General features: G+C 38.3%; 1 protein-coding gene across 1 annotated transcript in view; it reads right to left on the reverse strand.

Moving 5' to 3' along the window:
- Positions 1-400: 400 nt before the first annotated feature.
- LOC146162650 (uncharacterized) overlaps positions 401-20,336 on the reverse strand; it is a 56,285-nt gene continuing 36,349 nt past the window's right edge. The window contains exons 2-13 of the mRNA XM_083385262.1: positions 19,555-19,930; positions 19,176-19,258; positions 15,148-15,236; positions 12,756-12,983; positions 10,809-10,971; positions 10,363-10,484; positions 9,052-9,292; positions 6,231-7,544; positions 5,509-5,654; positions 2,337-2,466; positions 1,017-1,116; positions 401-527 (exon numbers count right to left, since the gene is read on the reverse strand). Of these exons, the coding sequence (XP_083241388.1) occupies positions 401-527; positions 1,017-1,116; positions 2,337-2,466; positions 5,509-5,654; positions 6,231-7,544; positions 9,052-9,292; positions 10,363-10,484; positions 10,809-10,971; positions 12,756-12,983; positions 15,148-15,236; positions 19,176-19,258; positions 19,555-19,930 (3,119 nt within the window). The remainder of the gene's footprint in view (positions 528-1,016; positions 1,117-2,336; positions 2,467-5,508; positions 5,655-6,230; positions 7,545-9,051; positions 9,293-10,362; positions 10,485-10,808; positions 10,972-12,755; positions 12,984-15,147; positions 15,237-19,175; positions 19,259-19,554; positions 19,931-20,336) is intronic.

The raw sequence follows: 20,336 nt of genomic DNA on the forward strand, positions 1-20,336 counted from the left end.
ATTTCGTTCGATTCAAGCGCTAGTTTTAATGTTGTTGCCAAAAGTAAAGCGAAAAAGTTGTTATAGAAGGTCAAATTTAAAAATTTCTGAAATACCATCAGCCAACTTAAACACCTTGACAGAAAACCAAAATTTTAAACACATTTTCAACAACCAAGAGCGCCTTTGGTTGTCCAAATGCTTTTCTAGCCTCTTAAGAAGTCAGTAAACCGACAAAATGACCCCCCTAAGCTTTGACTTGAGAACCAACCTCCCGCCCTCTAGTCAGAGACACCTGCACATGGTCACGTCCATTCGCAGTCAGGTCCTGAACCTGTATTTTTTAAATAAACCACAACGATAATGATGAATCGAAAGCTCAACACTTATTCGTTTAATAGGATCGGCAGCAGTTATGACGTCAACCCGTCACGCTTATTACGTCATCCTCGTCGCGTTGATGACGAAATGGGTTGATGCTGTCGGCAGGCGAAGGCGTGACGTCATCGATTCGTTTTTGCGAAGGAATCACATGATTTCGGTAGGAACTAAAAAAGTCTAAATTAGTCAAAATGAAAAATAAACTTTTAAAATCTACTAATGTGTTATTATTACTTTGTCGAAATTAAAAAGCCACAAACCGCTTTTACCGTCTTTTGAGTGGGGGTAAAATACCAGGAAATCTCCAGAAATTTATTTTTATTTTTTTAGGTTAACATACAACACAGTATATTGCTAAGAACAGGTTACTGAGAACGCTCAATACTATTTGTTGCGTCAAGAGATAAAATTACGTCATACATTTCGGTTTCATGTAATATAGGGCAAATAATTTCAAATTGCACAAGTAACGGTGATTTGCCTCCAACCGATTTTCCTTTTGTAATAGGATCTATTCATTATAAAGATAAGTATGCTTCAAACAGGTTCAAACATATAGCGAGAAAAACGAACTTTAAAATTTAACTACTCCTTTCGTTTTCAATTCAGGACTGTGCCACAAAAGTCAAATGAACTATCAAGTTTCGAAAACTCACCTGAAGCACAAAGAGCCCTGGAAGCGAAGTGACGACTTGCTGGTGGCTTGAGGTGGTGATGACGTCACTCCAATTGCGTCATCTGGAGGAGGCGAGTCGTCTGAGAAGAGATATAATGTTAGACGTTATACGGTTGTAAAACTAACATAACTTAAACCTTCTATTCTGGTCTATCACTGGTATCGGTACTCGTCCGATACTAGGGTGGTATCGGTACTCGTCCGATACTAGGGTGGTATCGGTACTCGTCCGATACTAGGGTGGTATCGGTGCAAATCCACTATGATGTAGCATTCCAACAATTAGTTTATAGTGACGTAACAATTAGTTTATTGTGACGTAACGATTAGTTTATTGTGACGTAACGATTTGATGTATTGTGACGTAGGTACAAGCGCAAGATGTCACGCCCGAGTGGAGCTCAAACAATGAGTAAAGCTGATCGGTTGGCGAAAGAATTGGAACAAGACCAAGAATTTGCTCACGTGAGTTGAACTAGGGATGTCCGATATATTGTGCTTTATTCCGATTAATTTTAGCCATAGTTTGCGATTAAACGCAGTGCATTTTTACAGCCGACTATAAAAAAGTTTGTACAATAAAACCTACATTATGTAGAAGTACCCCCACTATATAGAAAAAGACTGTATTTACGAAACGCGATGGTCGTTATGCACGGACCTCGTATGCTGAGTATTTTAAAACGATGAATCGCAAAAGAGCTACCGTAAGCCAGTGTTTCCAAAACTATTGGTCACGACCCAAAAATTAGGTTACGGTTTGAGTTGGTTTGGTGGACGACTGTGGTAGTTTTACATGGCTAGATTTATTACAAATTTTTTAAAGTTTACGAAAACTGCGGGCGCAATACGTTGACATGGCTCAAATTAATTAAAATTGGCTTTACTATTGCTATTGTCTTTTTCTTCTATGTTCAATGTAAGCTTGGAAAATAACCCTTAACGCAGTGTTTGACAACTTAAAGGGCGCGACCCAAAATTAGATGGCCGTTTAGTTTGGTTGGGCCGCCGACTTCAGTAGTTTTTTTTTGATTAGATTTATTGAGTTTGGTTCTCGGCAAGATTTTTCCGGAATTTACGAAGAGTCTGAAGGCAATACGAACACACGACTTATATTTGTTAAAATTGACTTTATTAATGCCACTATCTTGTTTCTCCTTTGTTCACTTGAAGCTAACAAAACGTGGGTGGCCAAAGCTTAGCTTTTACACTTACGCTTAGTATTTGAGTCCCCGCGAAAAAAAGGATGACAAACACTGGCGTGAGCCTTGAGAGAGGAGAAATGCGTTTTTCGACTTACCCAAGTGTTGGTCGAGGTGCTTTATAAATTCCTCGACGCCGGGAAACTTGTCGCTGGAACATTGAGCGCACTTGAAAGGGGATTTGGGAGTAACGGAAGATCGCTGGTGACTTGTAGACCTCACCCAGTCCTGCACATAACATTAACAGTCAGATGTGAAACGCTCGTTATTGTTCCTGGTTTTAGGCCGTTTTTGTATCATTTTGTGACTAGCCCCGAAAAATCCTGTAAGAAAAATAAGATGGCGAAACATTGAGCTGTAAAACTTCTGCCAGGGGTGTCCAACATGTGGCACGCGACCTAAAAAAAAATGGCACGCAAGCCCCCCCAAATACAGCCAATTGTCAAAAAAGCTAAATTTGTTACACAGCCAATTGTCATTGTTTATTCACAATACAAAACAATCCTAGCAATTACGACAACAAACAATTATATACTTCTGATATTATAATACTACACTGTTTTTTTTTTTGTATAAAAAGTGCTTTTAATATTAGAAAAATAAATAGTCGCTAAACTTTGGCACGGGAAGAAGTTGTAAGATAATAATTGGCACGTCGGCATCTTTCCGTTGGACACCCCTGGTCTATGCAAATATTTCGCAACCGAACCACGTGGTTTTTGTATTATAAACAGACAGATATAAGCAGATGCTTGTACTTGTCTCTGCTTTAAGGTATTTTTTTTTGTTATTAGCTCTAAAATCTAAAAATTAACACGAGAATATAGAGGCGAACATTGAGATATAAAACGTCTATCCAAATATTTACAAACGTACCCAAAAGGAAAACTATAGAGAACTGAAGGTTGGTGACACCTAGTCTAAAAATTTGCAATCTGGTCCAGTTTTTTACGTAACATCAATATAATTTGTAAAATAAGGCTGGAAAACCGGTTTTCGCCAATTAAAACTTTAAAGGGCAGTTAATACAGAAAAAAAATATAAAACTTAAAAAGGGCGTTCAAAAAGCCATTGCTGTTGCAAATCAATCATGTCATATTAAAACAACTTCAGACGGCCTAAAGCCACAGAAGAACCAGGCAATACCGAGCTGTCAAATAATATTGGCGCGCAGAAAATTAATTAAAAAGCGAGCGGCGGCGCGGTCTTACAGCCGACACTCACTCACTCCATCACCCATCAATCAAACGCGAAAAAAGCGACGAGCGGGTCAAAAAAACGCACAGCAAAAACAAGGGGTTCTGAACGCGTGTGTGTGACGAAAAAAAGAGAGGGGGGGGGGAGTTTTTGGGCGGCCCGCCGATAACAAACGGTTTGCGCGACGGGCCGTTTACGATGAGCGATGGTTTCGTAATAAGAACACGGGCTATGAATCAGTCGTTAAGCGGACGCCAATGTTATTGGTTTGATTGATGGGGGGCGATATATTCTGCTGTGGGTCGTTGACTGGGCGAAGGCTGTTTTTTTGCTGAGTCCATGTTGATGGTGTCGGATGATTATGTTGAGAATGAATAAAGAGATTTTGAAACACAATACACGTGTTTTTTAGTAATTTAAATAAAAATAATAAAGCCATAATATTCGATATAATCGACATTTCGCAGTTTACAGACATTTCACTGATGATGGCATGAGGTATTGCTAAAACGTCTGTAAACTGCGAAATGTCGATTTTATCGAATATTATGGCTTTAATATTTTTTTATTGAATAAAGAGATGTTCGAAACTTTCAAACTGATACCTACACTACAGTAAAACCCAAAGTTTAAAAACCCGAGGAAAAAACAGAGTAAAGACATTTTTTAAAGAAATATATGTTTCGCCTTCACTGGCATCGTGTTTTTGACGTTTTGATTAATTTGATTATTACTTTGCTACGTATTTGTATTTTTCTTTACCAATAGAAACTGACGATGCCAGTATCGGTGAAATATCTACTCCTTTAAAAAAAACGACTGATCCTGGTTTTACTCAGGGTTCTAAAACTTGAATTTTATTGTTAATACACGCGTCAGCGGAACAGTGATCGACAAGCAGAAATCTCCTTAGAATGGTTTTAGAATCCATAAAGATACTGCCTTTTATATACCTACTTCTGTATAGGCTGCAGTATTCTTACTATGCCTAACTACAACCCCCAGCCATTAGCTTATTTATTCGAAACGTTCACAAAATGCTAACTACTTCTATTTTTGGGCTTTGGTATTCATTCTACGTCAAAGAACAACCTCCAGCCATTATGCCCTAAAATAAATTCGTTTACAAGAAAACAGCGCTTATGTGTTGTGAAACTTGTGAAACGGTTTGTGCAGCGGCGCATAGGTCAACGACCTGACGGCGTGTTACGCGGAGCTTATTTCTCGACACTTGATTCGATTTCTTATTGATGGGTTTAATTTCCCGTGTTAAGTGTTGAGTGCGCTTTATAATAATCGGCAGCACAGGCAATCGGAAACAAGGAGCAAAATGACTAATTGCTTTTGTCCCTTGTATTTTTTTTAGGCGCTGGTTCTTTTGAGACGTTCTGTTAGACTTAGAGCAGGGGTTCTTAAACTTTTTTCACCGCGGACCCCTAAAACATTTTTTTGCTTCGCATGGACCAGTGTAGGCAAGGAATTTTAAAGATGACGTCATAAATTGATGTCACAATACAAATAAACTTCAGAAAACTGCCGCTTCGGCTAAAAAAATGTGAAACCGCAATGGAGTCTAGAAAAACATTAAGGGCAAAAAAGTTTCCCCGAAGGGGTCTATGGACCCCAGTTTAAGAACCCCTAACTTAGAGGTAAAAGAAAAGCCGCGAAATTCCGACGAAAATTTAATTTTGGTCGCTCAAGTGATAGAAAAACTAAAAGTTATTTTTGGCAGCCTAAGTGATAGACACACAGTTGAGAAATAAAAAAACTGGGGCTTATTTTACAAGTCAATGTTTCAAGAGAAGATTTAATTGTTATTAAGCAGGCATTAGGACTGCTTTTTCGTTCTAACCATGTGGACTACGCTGCAAAAAAATCCAATTATGTTAACTATACGGCAATAACTGTAACCATGTCAACTACGACGACCAAGCCAAATTAAATTTAAATGAAAAATCCAAATCAAATTAAATAAAATCAAACAATTTTAGGTTTTAACCCACTGACGTAATCCATATAAACATTCACCGCTCTTTGCCGCATTTGTGAGTAAACTGTGGAATATGTAATCACCTTGACAACGTTGCTTGGCAACTTGACCAGTCTGGCCATCGCGTCAACTTCTACGTCACCGATCGATGGGCTCTTGAGGTTGTGTGACGTAATAAAAACCGCGTGGTGACGTTGCAAGAGGAGCTCCTGACGTTTGCTAATCGCATCTGTTCAAATAACTGGTTAAAATAGCAAATCATGAAGTAAAACAGCGTGACAATCTTCGTATAGTTTAGACATTTTACTGTTTTTTTTAATGCGTAGGTTTTTCCGTATGCTGCGATATTAACAGTTAATTCGAAAATAAAAACTGTTCCTGTGTACACTATGCATGGATATGTAATATAGCTTTATAATGAACAAAAAGGTCGAGTAGATCGACAGCATCTTGATTAAGACGTTTCGATACGAACTTGCATCATCTTCAGTTAATGTTATTATACAAGTTCGTATCGAAGCGTTTTAATCAAGATGATGTCGATCTACTCAACCTTTATGGCTTTAAGATTAATTATATCAAAAAGTTTTCCATTATTAAAATACAAGTATTGTTTATATGCAGTATTTTAAAAAGCACAGGCTCAGTAAAAATTGAAAAATCCCTATAAAAAGTACAACTTCGTCCTAAATGAATCTTTTGGAAAAGAGAACAACCAAAATTATTTTCTGTTAACATGACATGAATGTGGGTTCTACTTATAATTACACTTTGAGGTGCAAAAATGAGAAATGACATCACCGACCTTTCCAGCTTTCGTCATTCGCCACGTCATTACATTCATTTGATGACGTCACTTGCTTGGCGCCGTCCTTGCGCGACGCGTCGGCGACATCGGCGTCGCCACTAGCGGGCAGCGCGAAACGCGATGAGGACACAAAAGCAGCGAGTGACGTCACGGGGGAGCACGAGGCGTTTGATGACGTCACGGGCGAGGCGGAGAAAATCGGTGACGTCACAAAAGCGGCGCTCGGGATGCTTTTGGCGGGTTGGAGGCTGGTGATTGGTTTGGAGGTGATCCGGCTGTCCACCAAGTCCTGCATCCGCTGAATCGGATTCGAGGAGGAGGAGCTTTTTGGAAGATCGCGAGGAATGATGAGATCGTGGAGGATTGAGGAAGAGCGCAACTTCTTTGGTTCGGCTCTTTCCTCCTGGGATGCCTCTATCAGGGAGCGCTTTCTGCCAGGATGGATGTGATGATGATGATTGTGATCTTTACGTGTCTCCGGAGCAGCGCTCTCTACGATCTTGAGCATCTCCTGGAGAGGATTGGTCGAGAGTTTGTCCTTGATGAGAGGTTGGTAGATCGTGGTGGATGGAGGAGAGTACTGCTTCTTCCTGAATGCCGAAAAGAGCGAATTCATGTTCTCCTTCAAGCACTCGAGGGGGTCGCGCTGCGGAAGACTTCCGGAGTAAGCGGAAATCTCCGGATGTCGAGGATCCCGCTTCACAGTGAGGTCCAGGGGGCTTTCGGCTTGTCGATGATGACCTTTTAACAGCTCTTTTGATTCCTTGCGCGAAACTTGCGCCGCGGTTGTCGGAGAGTTTATCGAAGAGCTGAAAGGGGTGAAGGGCTTCGCGTTGGCCGTTGTTCCGGATCTGGGAGCCTCCACCTTGCTTATCGCGCTTTGAATCGTGCTCTCGAGGGATTTGATGAAATCGAAGCCCGAAGCGGGATTTTGTTCCTTTGCTTTGTTGGCTCCGGGCTCCGGGCGAATCAAGGAAGATTCGGCGCGCTTTTGGGAAGAGGAAGTCGAGGACTCGTTGCTGGATGTTGGCGACGCAGAAGAGCTGGAAACGTTGAGGTGCCTCCGATGATGTCCGCTCAGCTCCTGGAGAGAGCGGAAGGACTCGGGACACTCGGAGCACTTGAATCCAGGATGTTGGTTTGACGCAGGAGGAAGACAAAAGGAGCTTGGAACGAACCCTGGAGGAAAAGGAGCAGGATACCCGGAGGAGGATGTTGCTCCTGCTCCGAGGAGCGAAGGGAAGAGAGAGGGAGAGAGCCAGGGAGCGGAGTAGAGGAGTGATGCGGCATAGGCGGCTGGGTTGGCCATGGCTGGAAAATTAAACCGGCATTTAGAACTGAGTGATAACTGAAGAGAAACCAACGGATAAACGCAGGACATGACTTAAGTCGTTTGGGCAATATGACCAGACTTAACTCAAGTATTTTAGGCAATATGACTAGACTTGACTTAAGACTTTAGGCGGTATGACTCGACCTGAGTCTTTTGGGAAATATGACTTGTCTGGAGTCTTATGGGCAACATGACTAAATTTCTTAAGTCACGGTTTTCAAATGACTTGACCTAGCAAAAAATAAAAACGAACTTAGCAAACAAAAAAATGCAAAAGAGAAAAAAGTGGCAATGTAAAGCGCTTGGTGACAAAATAACATTTTTTTCTCAATGTACACAATTAAGTTTGGGCAATTGCATTACAAATTGTTTCAACACTTGAATTATCGAATCGGCAGTTTCCCATCATTGTTTACTAATGATTGGAGGTTTTAGTAAAGTTGTAGTAACGTAATAAGAATATTAAAGCCCATACAGAAGTAGGTATCATTTTGAACGTTTCGAATAACTCTTTATTCATTTTCAACATCTTTCAAAATGATACCTACTTCTGTACGGGCTTTAATATTCTTATTACGGTGCATTTGTATTGTTTACTAAGATCTACAGTCTACACACATAGTCTAGCAGGAAGCGGTAGTCCACAACACAGTAGTGAGGCATCTTAGGTAAACAAAGGAAATCCACCTTCCGTAGGTTGTCTAACAACACTAGTAGCGCCGGAATCGCTTTGTTTACGTAACAATGCGACAACAATACCGGTTCGTGCCTCACGCGGTCTCATCTATTTTTGTCGTGATTACAAAATCGACGAATTGCGTAATGAAATGTTGGTTTGTGCTTATGCAAATTAAATTAATGATGATGTAAATGAAAATATCAAAAAATATCCATTTCTGGTTGAACAACCATATTCACGTACTAATTTTTCGCCTACGTTGATATTTAGGTAACACAATCAGGAATAGCCAAGCTATGGTTAGTGTGTATAAAATGGATTCATATTTTACAATAATAAATTGCACCACTATTGTCATTCACATAATTAGGTGTACCAGTCGTTAAAATAATTATTAAAGTCCACCTTTTTACGACTTTAATTTATGCTTTACACTCACAGGGTTGCCACAAAACGCCATGAAAAAATTCAAAGTCATTCATGGATTTTTTAAAGAGTGTTTTTTTAAGATCTAAACTTGGATCGCTCGACGATTTTTCAATTTAATTCTTAAACAAAACAAAACAAAACAATATATATATTATATACCATAGTAAACAAAATAACTTTTTTTTCTAATTGTATTTTTGTAACGACACTTCCTAAACACGTAACTTAAAGTGGCTATAAAAAATTTCAAAGGTTATTCAAAAACTTCTGGTTTTTAATACGTGAATTAAATTCAAAGACTAATATTAAAAGGCTTTTTAATACGTATATCAAAATACATTTAAAGATTTCGACAACTCTTTTTTAAAGACTCTTACCTCCCAGCAAAGGATAGTAGAATGGCGACTGCGTGAGAACAGAGGAGAAATCTACCAATGGGGAGGTCACTTCCGGCTTCCGGGTCGTCTGCTGACCGACTACCGGCACCTGATTGGTCGGTCGCTTTCTGGCGCCGCTCTCATTGGCTGACGGCGACGAGCCGTTGACCAATCCGAGGTGGATTCGCCAGGAAGGCACCTTCTCGTAATGCTTGGTCTTGATCATGTGAACGCTCAAGTCCTACATGGAAAGATGGTTTAAGACAGTTGTATTTAACCTTTTAATTAGAGATATACTGATATATCGGTTTACCGATATATCGGTATCGGCAAATGTAGGCCGACACTTGGGCCGATATTTTAGTCCGAAAAGATAGTAAAATATTTGCTGTACAACAAACAACTTGCCCATTCTTTGATCAAAAAAATTGGGTTTTAGCATCACCCAAAGTTAATATGGAAAATAACAGTTTAATAATTAATAAAGGTATATAAAGTAAACCATTTTAACTAATTTAAGTTTTGAACATTTCTCAGGTATATAAAAAAAATCGGTATCGGGTATCGGTTGATAAAATTGTAAAGAATCGGGGATCGGTATCGGTTCAAAAAGGTAATATCGGTCGATCTCTACTTTTAATTACCTGACCTCAATTAAATAAAACGAAATCGGCGTTTACATGCGACCCTAGTTGGTTTAAGATAAGTAATACTTGAACTAAAAACACAAGCGATTGATTCACTGTGCTTAAATTGTACACAATGCTAGAGAACTGCGGATACACATGCGCACCAAAATGCCAAGTTTAAAATAAAACTTGCATTTAAATTTACCTAAATTTTAACAATAAAACGCAACATTTTTTTAAATTTATTTTGACATTTTTAATATACTTGTTCAAACGACGAGCAAAACGTCGTTTATTAACGACAAGAACAAGGTTGTCGTTTGTCATAAACTTTTATGATATAAATTCAAAGACTTTCAAAAAAAAATTTTATCACCAAACATGGTTTTTAATATAACTCAAAAAAAAACACTAAAAATGCCCATATTTAAGAGGATAACAAATAAAAAACATTAAAAAAACAAGTAATTGAGAAGTTAGCTTATTTTTTTAATTATTTTACAGAAAACTGACAAAATGTCAAAAGTTTGTTTTCACCTTTAAAGACGAACAATAATTAAAACAAAAAAAAAGTAAATTGCGTTTCGAACAAACTTTAATTCCCAGAGTGGCAAAAAGTGGCCTTTGATGAATCGAACGAGTAATAAAGAAAGAAACAAAACAGAAAAAATTTCTGTCCAACCTGGAGGGATTCGAATAGATTTCCGCATCCCATGCAGGTGAGCACTTTTTCTACTCCATTCTCCTCCTCACGACCTCCAGGACGCTTCATCTTTGAGGAGTTGGGAAGAGCAAAATGCTCATCTAAAAACAATGAGACATATTTAAATAGAGACAAAAAAGGAAAAAAAAACAGTCACACACTGTAGAAATAACAAATATTTTAAAAAAAATACGTTTTTCCTCTTGAAATCTGAACCTCATAAAGCACTTTGTTATTTGAAAAACTATTTTCCAAATATTTGAAACATGTTTTTCCCTTATACCATGTTTATGGTAAGTGTAAGGTCGTTTGTTGTTGGCTGAATTGAATAAATTAACGCCGTTTCAGGGTATTATCTATCGAGATAGATTTTATTGAAAATTGTGATCTTCTACTCAATTTCTAGCAAACCCATTTTATTTTACCTTTGTCCGACTTGGACCTGTCGGAGCCTGGAGCGTTGGAATCCCTGAAGTGTCCAGTCTTGTTCATGTGAACTGTCAGCTCCACCAATGTGTTAAACGACACGCCACAATCCCGACAGTGGAACTTGCTGGCACCGGCGAACACGGACCCGAATAACTTGTCCTGTGTGAGGGAATAGTCGTTCGTTGTTTGCTCAAAGTTGAAAAAAAATAAATAAGTGCAAATGACCGAGTTATAATTTCAATAAGATCTGACCACGCTCCATAATGACTTTAAGACCGCTTAAAAAAACTACCACAACAAGAAAGCGTCGAAAAATAATACTACTGTACTGTGAAATGACTGCGTTAACATGGCACGAACGAAATATTACTGAATAGTCTGAAAATACCTAAAAATAACAATATTTATAAGAATCTGCGTTAAAATTTTACGCTCCATAATGACACAACAAAAAAATGACCGCCACCAAAAAAAATACCCCTAAAAGACAGTGTCGGAAAATGATACTACTGTGAAATAACTGCGCTTAAAATGACACGAACGAGAAATTACTGAATATACTGAAAATACTGAAAAATAACAATACCTTTAAGAATAAGATTCAAGCAAAATCACAAAGGTTGTAAAAAAGATCCAAAACAACTTTATTCAACAAAAGCAGAATACTATAGTTACGCAAAAAGCATCGTCAGTTCTGCTAATATTCTACAAACACAACGAAACACCAAAATTATATATAAATAAAACTATTCAAAAGTTTAAAAAGCCAATAACAGAATTACAATACAGTTCAGTCGAGCTGTAAACCAATACTGACGTTAAAATGGCAAAATAAAGAGCTACTATAATAAAAGGAATCACAATGCCTGAAGCAAAACACCGCCAAGAAAACGCAAAGAAATTCTGAGATCGCGCAAAAGTAGGCCAAGTAAAAATGAAAAAAACGTAAGGTACAAGGATTATTTAATAGTGGGTGTTATAATATGCTGAATATTGATGGTAGCTCCTATTTTATTTAACCAAATATCCTCATGAAAGTCGAGCTGGACCATTTCGGGTTGTGCAACAAATGTCACATTGTAACACTCGTGTATTGGGGGTTTTCTTTCTAGTTCATTACTGTGATGACATTACTGTGATCCTTTAAGAATAACTGCGTTAAGATTTCACTACGGCGAAAACTGACCACGCTTCATAATGAAACTACGAAAAAATTTAACGCTCAAATAATGAAACTCCCTAAATTACATTACCAAGAAATAACCGCGTTTTCGAATACGGGGGGCGATATACGGGGCTGTTTGTTAAAGAAACTTATATTGGGAGGGATAAAACAAACGCTTCTTACATCCATTGTGCTAATTCAGCGAATTCCATCGGTATTCCATGGAATATTAACTAAATAGAGTTCTTGAGGAACACCGGTTGAAAATTAATGCCCCAACAAACCAAAAAGACAGGTAACAAAAAGGCGTGAATAAAATGTGAGAGGTCTGAACACCCTCGGGTATAAATCACCTGAAGTCGAGATCACACCATATGCCTTTACACGCCTTTAAAATGCACCGTATCACACAGTAGGTCTCAAGATTTACCACACAAATAGCCGAAAAATGGCATAAAGCGTGATATTCTTGTTTTTTCTAAAAAACATTTGCAATTGAACAAATGGTAAAGCGCCATATCCGTATAAACCAGCAAAGAAGCGTTCTGTTTTACTTTTCCTAGTAAATTTACAATTTTAAAGAAAATTATATATATATATATATTTTTTGTAAGTTTTTTTTTTTTTTTTTAAACTAAGAAAACAATTTTGCGGTCAAAAGGGGCGCTGTAGCCTTGTTACCGTTTACAAAAATGCATTTGAAAACAATATGGGAATTTACCGCGGGCCTGGCCCTTTTTAGTAGCCTAAGTAGTCACAAAATCGGGCCATTTCCAACCTGTTGTTGTCCCCCGTTCAAAGTCCCGTTGGCAGTTTGCGCTTTCTTCAGACCCGTCGTTCCGTTGCTGCTCCCTGGGGCCACGCTTCCGGGACTTCCCCCGGCGCCGGTGCTTCCGTGACGCTTCGGGCCGGCGGCGCCATTTGGGCCATGACCGGCCGGGGAGCCCTGAACGCACCATCTGTATCGTTCGGCCTTGCTCTTGCTTAGACAGTTGTTGTCGTTTCGCTGTTAAACGGAAAAATCGCAATTTAATCGAAATAAAAATTTTAGTCTTTTTGTAATTTTTTTTTATTGACATAATTTGAAAATATTTTTTAGCTGTTGTTATTTTTAGTTTCGTTAATATTTGTTAGTATATTGCTGGACTTTTCGTTTGTGGTTGTAATTTTCTGATTTTTAGAATTTTTGCTGATATTTTTTCGTTTTTTTAACAATTTATTTTAGTGTTAGGAAAGGATTTCGTTTTTTGTAGTCATAAAAGTTTTTTAGTCATAAAAGTAATGGCAACATTTTATTTATGTTTGTTTTATTTTTTTTTGCTATAATTTTGTCTAACAATTTGTCACAGTTTTGAGTGGAACGCCTTGTTTTTTGTTGTATTACTATTATTCAGTTTTTTTTTGTTTTGCTTTTTCTTACACTTAAGAAATAAATTCCGAATAATCGGCCAACTCTTATGAGCTTAAATACTAGATTTTGCTCCTAAAGCGAACCAAGCTACTCCTAAAGCGAACCAAGTAGATCCGTTTCGGATTCCAAGGCACAAAAATCGTTTAAGCAAACAAAAAAGACCGACATTTACCTAACGCCCGGCTGGTTAAGAAAAAATCCAAGGCCTTGTAAATAGCGCGACACGGCCTTGTAAATTGAGGCTGTGAAATTTGGCGAATACCCACGGCCGTGGTAAATCTTGGCGGAACTGGAAAACTGTCGAAAAAGCGAGGCCAGACGGGCCCGTGGAACCAGGGCGTGAAACCTAGCTGTCATCCAGTTGATTACACAAATTATGGACAGTCGTAAGGACCACGTGCCGTACCTAATCAGTGCACTCATCCGACGAGCGATTCGGTTCTTTATGGTTGTTCTAAAGGCCCGAGTGAAATCGCGTTTTATGCAAGAGTGCTTTAAGTTTGGTATATTTTGTCTTGGCTGCGTTTTATTGCATTCTTTGGGTTGTAAGGATGCCCTATACATTTCTAAAAGAAATTCAGGGCACAAGCGCCGTGTCTGGTCCGATTCCAAATGACGTCATTATACTACGATCAAACAAGCAATGTTAATAAAATTTAAACCTACAAATGTCAAGTATTAGAGGTTGGTTAGTCAAAAACTCATTTAGGAAAGTAGGTAGCTTTTCCTAGTTAATATACTACTTTTTAAAAACTTTACATTTTAAAGTGGAAAACGTTAATTTATGAAACGAAAGCATCATACAAAGAACATTATCGGTGGGACTCAAGATGTTTCGGATAGGTTTCCCTAAACCAGTGGTTCTCAAAGTATGGGTCGCGCAGGGTCAAAAAATGGGTCGGTCTATGGTGATTCAATCCTACGCAAACGAACTTTTTTCATTTCATTTTTCAAGTCTTTTCAATTCAATCATAACTGAGTTATTGCATGATAAGCTTTTCACGTGGCTTTAAATCTGTAACCTAGATTATTGCACCATAAGTGGTTTTATGAACGTTTTGATGGCAGCCAGCTACAGCATAGCCATAGCCAACTGCAGTAGCTGCTAAGAAAGCTTTTAGTCACCACAACAAGCCACGCTGAAATTATAAAGGAAAAAAATCAGTTTCAACAATCACACTAAAATAAATAAATCATTTGTTTGTATTTAATCATTGTTTCATAGAACTGTGTAGGCTACTATATCTGGTTGTCGTGTCTTTTGTTATTTCATGCATATCAGAAAAGTACATTTTTGGATGTTTGAGGCTTGGGTCGTGAGATGCTCATAAAACTGAGATTTGGGTCGCGCTCAAAAAAGTTTGAGAACCACTGCCCTAAGATTACCTTGTACAAAAATTTAAGTATGAACTACACAACTTAAGTCTGGTTCAAGTCTTAAAGCGCTTCAACCGTTTCATGGAAAGGGTCCCCTAAAAATGTTTTTAATTCGCATGGATCAGGGTTGGCATTAAATTTATAGAGCTGACGTACTAATATGACGTCATTTAATAAAATACTTGCTGTTTTCGCAAAGTTAAAGTCTAAGTAAATTGAAGAAAAATAGCCAAAAGTGTTGTTATCAATTAAAATCTAAATTTAAAAAAATTATATCATTTTTTAAATTATTAACTAATGTTTTACGTAGGCCATCATGGAACCCCCAAAACTGGTCGACGGACTTTAGTTAAAGAACAGCTGATCTATGTTCAGGTCATACCTGTACGTGTATCCAGTCGTTTGGACACTGTCCGTAGAATTGCTGTTGAAGCATCGCTACGCAGTTGGCTGCTGTAAGTGAGGCTACGTCTGTCCAGAAAACAAGATGGAACTAAATTAAATAAGGAAATATAGTCCCTAGAATCCCTAGATACATGGATGTGGAAAAACTTAGTAAATGTCTCCGATAAAACGCTGTATGTTTCGAGTTTAGGCTATACGGGACAATTTGACTCAGTAACCAAAAATATATTTTTGCACTACTGTACGATAATTTTAAGCTTAACCTTTATTAACAGGATATACAAACTAAGCGACATTGTTTTAACGTTCTAATAAAATAATGCCCATTACTGACATCATACAGGGTGTAGTTAAGTGTAGCTAAATAAAGTAGAAGACGACAATATTCTAACCTTTCAGTAAAACAATGTACATAACATAATGGACGCATATGTGGGTAATATTACATGGTAAAATCCGTGTGAAGGTTTTGAAGTAATCTTTTTCATTTTTAACATAGAATTTATGTGCGGGATTCGCTTATTGCCGAATTTCAGCTCCCACGGGTTGGGAACCTTGTTTACAGTGAGCCTAGCCGGTTCGAAACCGCAAGAAAGGAAATAACGAAGCGATCGTGAAACCACGGCGGGATTTTTGCCTAGACTACATGTGTATACTGCAATACATATACACTCTGTCGCTCTGCCTTTCCAACCTATGGGCCGCGAAACAAGTTTTGGTCGGAATAGGCCAACGGATTTTGAATGTAAAACTAATAGCACATAATCCAAAATGCTGTAAAAAAATACTCTGACAATTGTGTGGAGAGGCAGACCACATAACAATATAACATGTTCTAAAACTGTCAAGCCTAAAGGGTTGCTGAAAGTTTTAATCTATTCACAAACCAAAAGGAAGTCCTGCTCTTAACAACAAAACCAGGAGGATTTGCAGTTCGCCTGACGACATGTATTTAACCAAAACCTCCTGTGCGCCATATTAGAAGTTTGCAGATCACTCGACGATGTACATAACTACATATAACCAAAGCCACGAACTGATTTGGGCGTATATTTCACCTGTACACCTCAACCATCCCCGTCTAATAAGCATCTAAATCGCACAACAGCCTTCTGAAGCGCAATTGACAGCAGTCGGCGTGACTCACTGTAATTCTTCCGGCATCGGCCCCATTATATTTATCTCGTACCAGTCAGTCGGCTGTCATTGATGTGTGGCAGCTTTTCTACAAGCTGTGTCGCAAACAAGTATTGAAATGCCTTGGCTTTTTGCGGGCTTTTTTAAACATGTAAGGCGGTGTTTCTCAATCCTTGGGTCGCGACGCAAAATTAAATCCCTGTTTGATTTGGTTGGGTCGCCGACTGCAGTCGTTCACATGGTTAGATTTGTTAATATTGGTTTTGAGCAAGAATTTAACTGTGGGTTAAATGAAAAGACCACAAGGCTCGTGATATAAAATGTTAAATTAAGATATGGTATTTTTCTAGTGCCTTGTTCACTTACAAAAAGCTCGGTGAAAAGATTAGATCGCCAAAGCTTTGCTGTTATGATTTTTGTCGCCGCGAAAAAAGGTTGAGAAACACTGACGTAAATTTAAACGTTACACAAATGACAATTCATTCATTCGTTCGTTTGTTTCTGAAAAGCAAGTTTTTACTAATAATGCATTCGAATACGAATGATGACACCTGTACTCACTTTATTACAGAAATAGAGTTTAGATACAAAACGAAAGAATTGTGTGCGTTTCAACTAACAAATTGTTTAGTCTTGCACATTTACATTACGTTACATATTGATAGACTGGGAAAAAGATTTAATCAATGAAATAGTTCAATATGTGAATTCAATTTCGGCTTAACCAAATTAAAAAGTTCACTGGGGCTACAACACACCCACAGGTATATCCCCTTCAAACGCAAAATGAAGCAAAATCCGTACGAAAACATAAATCGAGTAGAATACTCGCTACTCGCCCAGCCTATCAACTAACTCGACTTTTTTCAACTAACTCGACTTTTCAGCTTAGCCACGAGATGCTTAATCTGATCTAACGGGTAGTGACACCTCTCCAAAACTGCTCGATTCAATTAAATTACGGCATGGCATGAGCTTTGAAAGACACGCCCAAATTTTTTATAACATTTGAGTAAATTTCGGGTGAAATACAGACGGCAAGGCTCGTAATATAAAATTCGAATTTATTTATGTTATTTTTCTTTTGTTTCGCTACTTGGAAATAAATCAGTGAAGAGAATTGTGTCGCCAAAGCACCAAAATGTAAGTCGTCGCGAAAAAGGTTGAGAAACACTGATGTAAGTGGACTACTAAAAAAACGAACCGAGTAGAATACTCGCCACTCATCAACTAACTCGACTCTTAAGCTCTGAGTACAGGTCGATACAAAACACGCTTAAACTTATCTAAAGGGTAGTGACACCTCTCAAAAACTGCTCGAATCGATTCAATTAAATTACGGCAGCGCTGGTCATTCATTGGGCCACTGAGCTTTGAAAGACACGCCAACGTAATTCAATAGACCTGTCAGTCTTTCGAATAGACTCGAAAAAGCCTTGTAAATTGGGTATTTAAAGAACCGACAGCCTGTTTCGCTAATATGAGGAGGGGTAGCGTTTTGCTGCATTTCATGCAAACTTCCTGACCTATGCCATATACAGAGAGAACATGGACACTTGTGAATTATACAGCGTTGCATTAAAAAACGGCATTAAATCGAGGCGATTTTGTCAAAACGATTTTTTAAGGTCATAAAAAACAAAGTCATCTTTAGAAAATTTTAACTCCTAAATTTCAACAGAAAAAAAAATACCACGAACTGGTATTGTCAACACATTTAGGAACCTAGAAAGAGCCGTATCGGCGAAATGAAGCAAAAACGATTTACCAGTTCCTCATTTTTTTAGATTTGCCAAGAGAGCCTTTTCAGATATTTTCAATATTTGATAGCATTTCCATGCCTAAAATATTACAAAATAACATAACACAAAAATTGTCTTACAAAACGAAAACTGTCAAGCTTGATCAAAACAATAACTGAACGAACATTCCTACCATATAGAAAGCGCGCACATATCACCGCTAATTACTCAACAACGTCTAAAATTTTTGCGACGCGAGTGTATGACAGCGAGACGACGCGGCGACGACCTGTCGACGAAGCGACTTGACGGATGTGGCACGTTACATCAATAATTAAATCGCGTGCAAAAACGCCGCGCTGCTTTTTCGAATCAACCGCGGACTGCTAATCACCGCGATTGATTATTGCTGACAGGGGCAACTGATAGAGCAATGTTGTAGTGTATTAGAATGCATCGCTGCACGGAAATCAATCAACTCCACACAAGCAGAGCCTGTCGTGCTGCTGTTGTCCCTTGACAGAACGCGTCGATGGGGAAATTCTGCTTTGTAAGGTTGACGCGCATTTATATGGAATCAGTTCGAAGGGTTGTTAATGCAAATTGATAGTTTTTTAAAGACCTAAAATTGGATCACTTTTAGGTGTTTTGACTACAATATGAAAGCCACACACTTTGTGCCGTGGCCAATACAATGGGAATATAGTTTGTTGTTGAAAAACACACATAATTAAGGCTGCACATGCAATAAATTCAGAGACATTCTTGGAAAAATACTTCTGACCAATTCAAAGTAAATGCAGTCTTTAAACAAGTGTTTCTTAACCTTTTTTCGTGGTGTACCAATTACAAAGCGTAAGTGTAACAGTGAAGCTTTGGTGACCCAAACCGCTTCAATGAACGGTTTGTAAGCGATCAAAACACAAGAACTTAACATTAGGTTGAGTTAAACTTATATGCTACATGTCTCTCAAATTTTGTACAAATCTTGCTCACAGCCAAATCTAATAAATGCAACATGTTAAACAACTGCAGCCGGCGACCCAACCACCTTTAACAGCGACCCAATTAGGTTCGCGACCCACAAGTTGTCTAAAAGCGCCATAAGCATTGAAATGTAACTTACCGATCCCGCTGAGCATAGCGTCGAAGTTTGGTTGTGTGGAAGTGGCTACTTTACTTTTGGGCGGAGACGAACTGACATCCCTCCTGGAAAATCTATCTTGTTATTGTAGGAAAACAAATTTCAGTTTTGTAACCGTTTATATCGGACTTCAAACTGGTATATATAGGAGTTGTAACTTCAATAAAAATAGCCTGTACAATAAACGCTTGACAGTTCTAACATAAAATTGTACGTTGTGGTAAAAATGATATTTTTTTGTATTTGTGAGAAAACATTTCCTATATTACTTTTAAAAGTTTTTTTGTTTAGAAGTTAAACTTTTTTGAAAAGTTCCTTGAGCATTTTGCAGAAAAGAAAATCGATAAAGAATGGAACGAACCCGGATTTTGGGAAGGCGTCCGGCGAACGACTTCTCTTTTCCACTTTCACTTGACCAGAAGAATTAGAAGAAGACGAAGAGCTTAGGCTCCTTCTCGGATTTGCGTTGTTGTCATGGTTACCAGCAGCGCCTCCATCGTGAAGCGAGTTTGCCTTCTTGGAGAGAAAGTCCATTGTGAAGGCGAGCAGTTTGTCGCAAGAAGAGGGGTCCATGGTGCCTGAACCGTTGTGAAATGGCCGCTGAACAGTCGCTTTTTCGCTTTGGTCTTCCGACGTGGGCACGGGCGGAGTGTGAGGGGCGGTTTGGACCTCCTCCGCTGCGATCGAGTCGTCGTCACAAATCGGTCCTAGTTTTGTGTCCGGTGAATCCGGTTGGCCTGCAAAATGGTAGATTTGTAAGTGACGTCTACTTTAAAATTAACCTAAAAAAAAACAGTTGAGAAACAAAGTTTGTACGAAACTTTAAAAAAGCATTGTTTTTTAATTAAAAAAAATAAATGTCACTTTACAAAGAGGAAGAACATCACCGAAACATCACTAAAAAGGAAAGAAAATTAAGTGATGTACTTCATCACCTAATGTTGAAACAGAATCGCTTGTTTTTCACTGTTTACATTTAAGTTTCAGGTCTCTGAAGTTATTTACTGAACAAATTTCACCAGGAACGTAATAAACTAAAAAGCTTGCAAATTTGTTAGAAAAATTTAAACTGAAATGATTCAGAAACTTTCTACAGCAAACTACTCTTATTTCGTATCTCTGTTCGGCGGTAATAAGACAATC

Source organism: Ascidiella aspersa, chromosome 3 (assembly GCF_963924565.1).
Source record: "Ascidiella aspersa chromosome 3, kaAscAspe10.2, whole genome shotgun sequence".
In the NCBI taxonomy this organism is placed as follows: Eukaryota; Metazoa; Chordata; class Ascidiacea; order Phlebobranchia; family Ascidiidae; genus Ascidiella; species Ascidiella aspersa.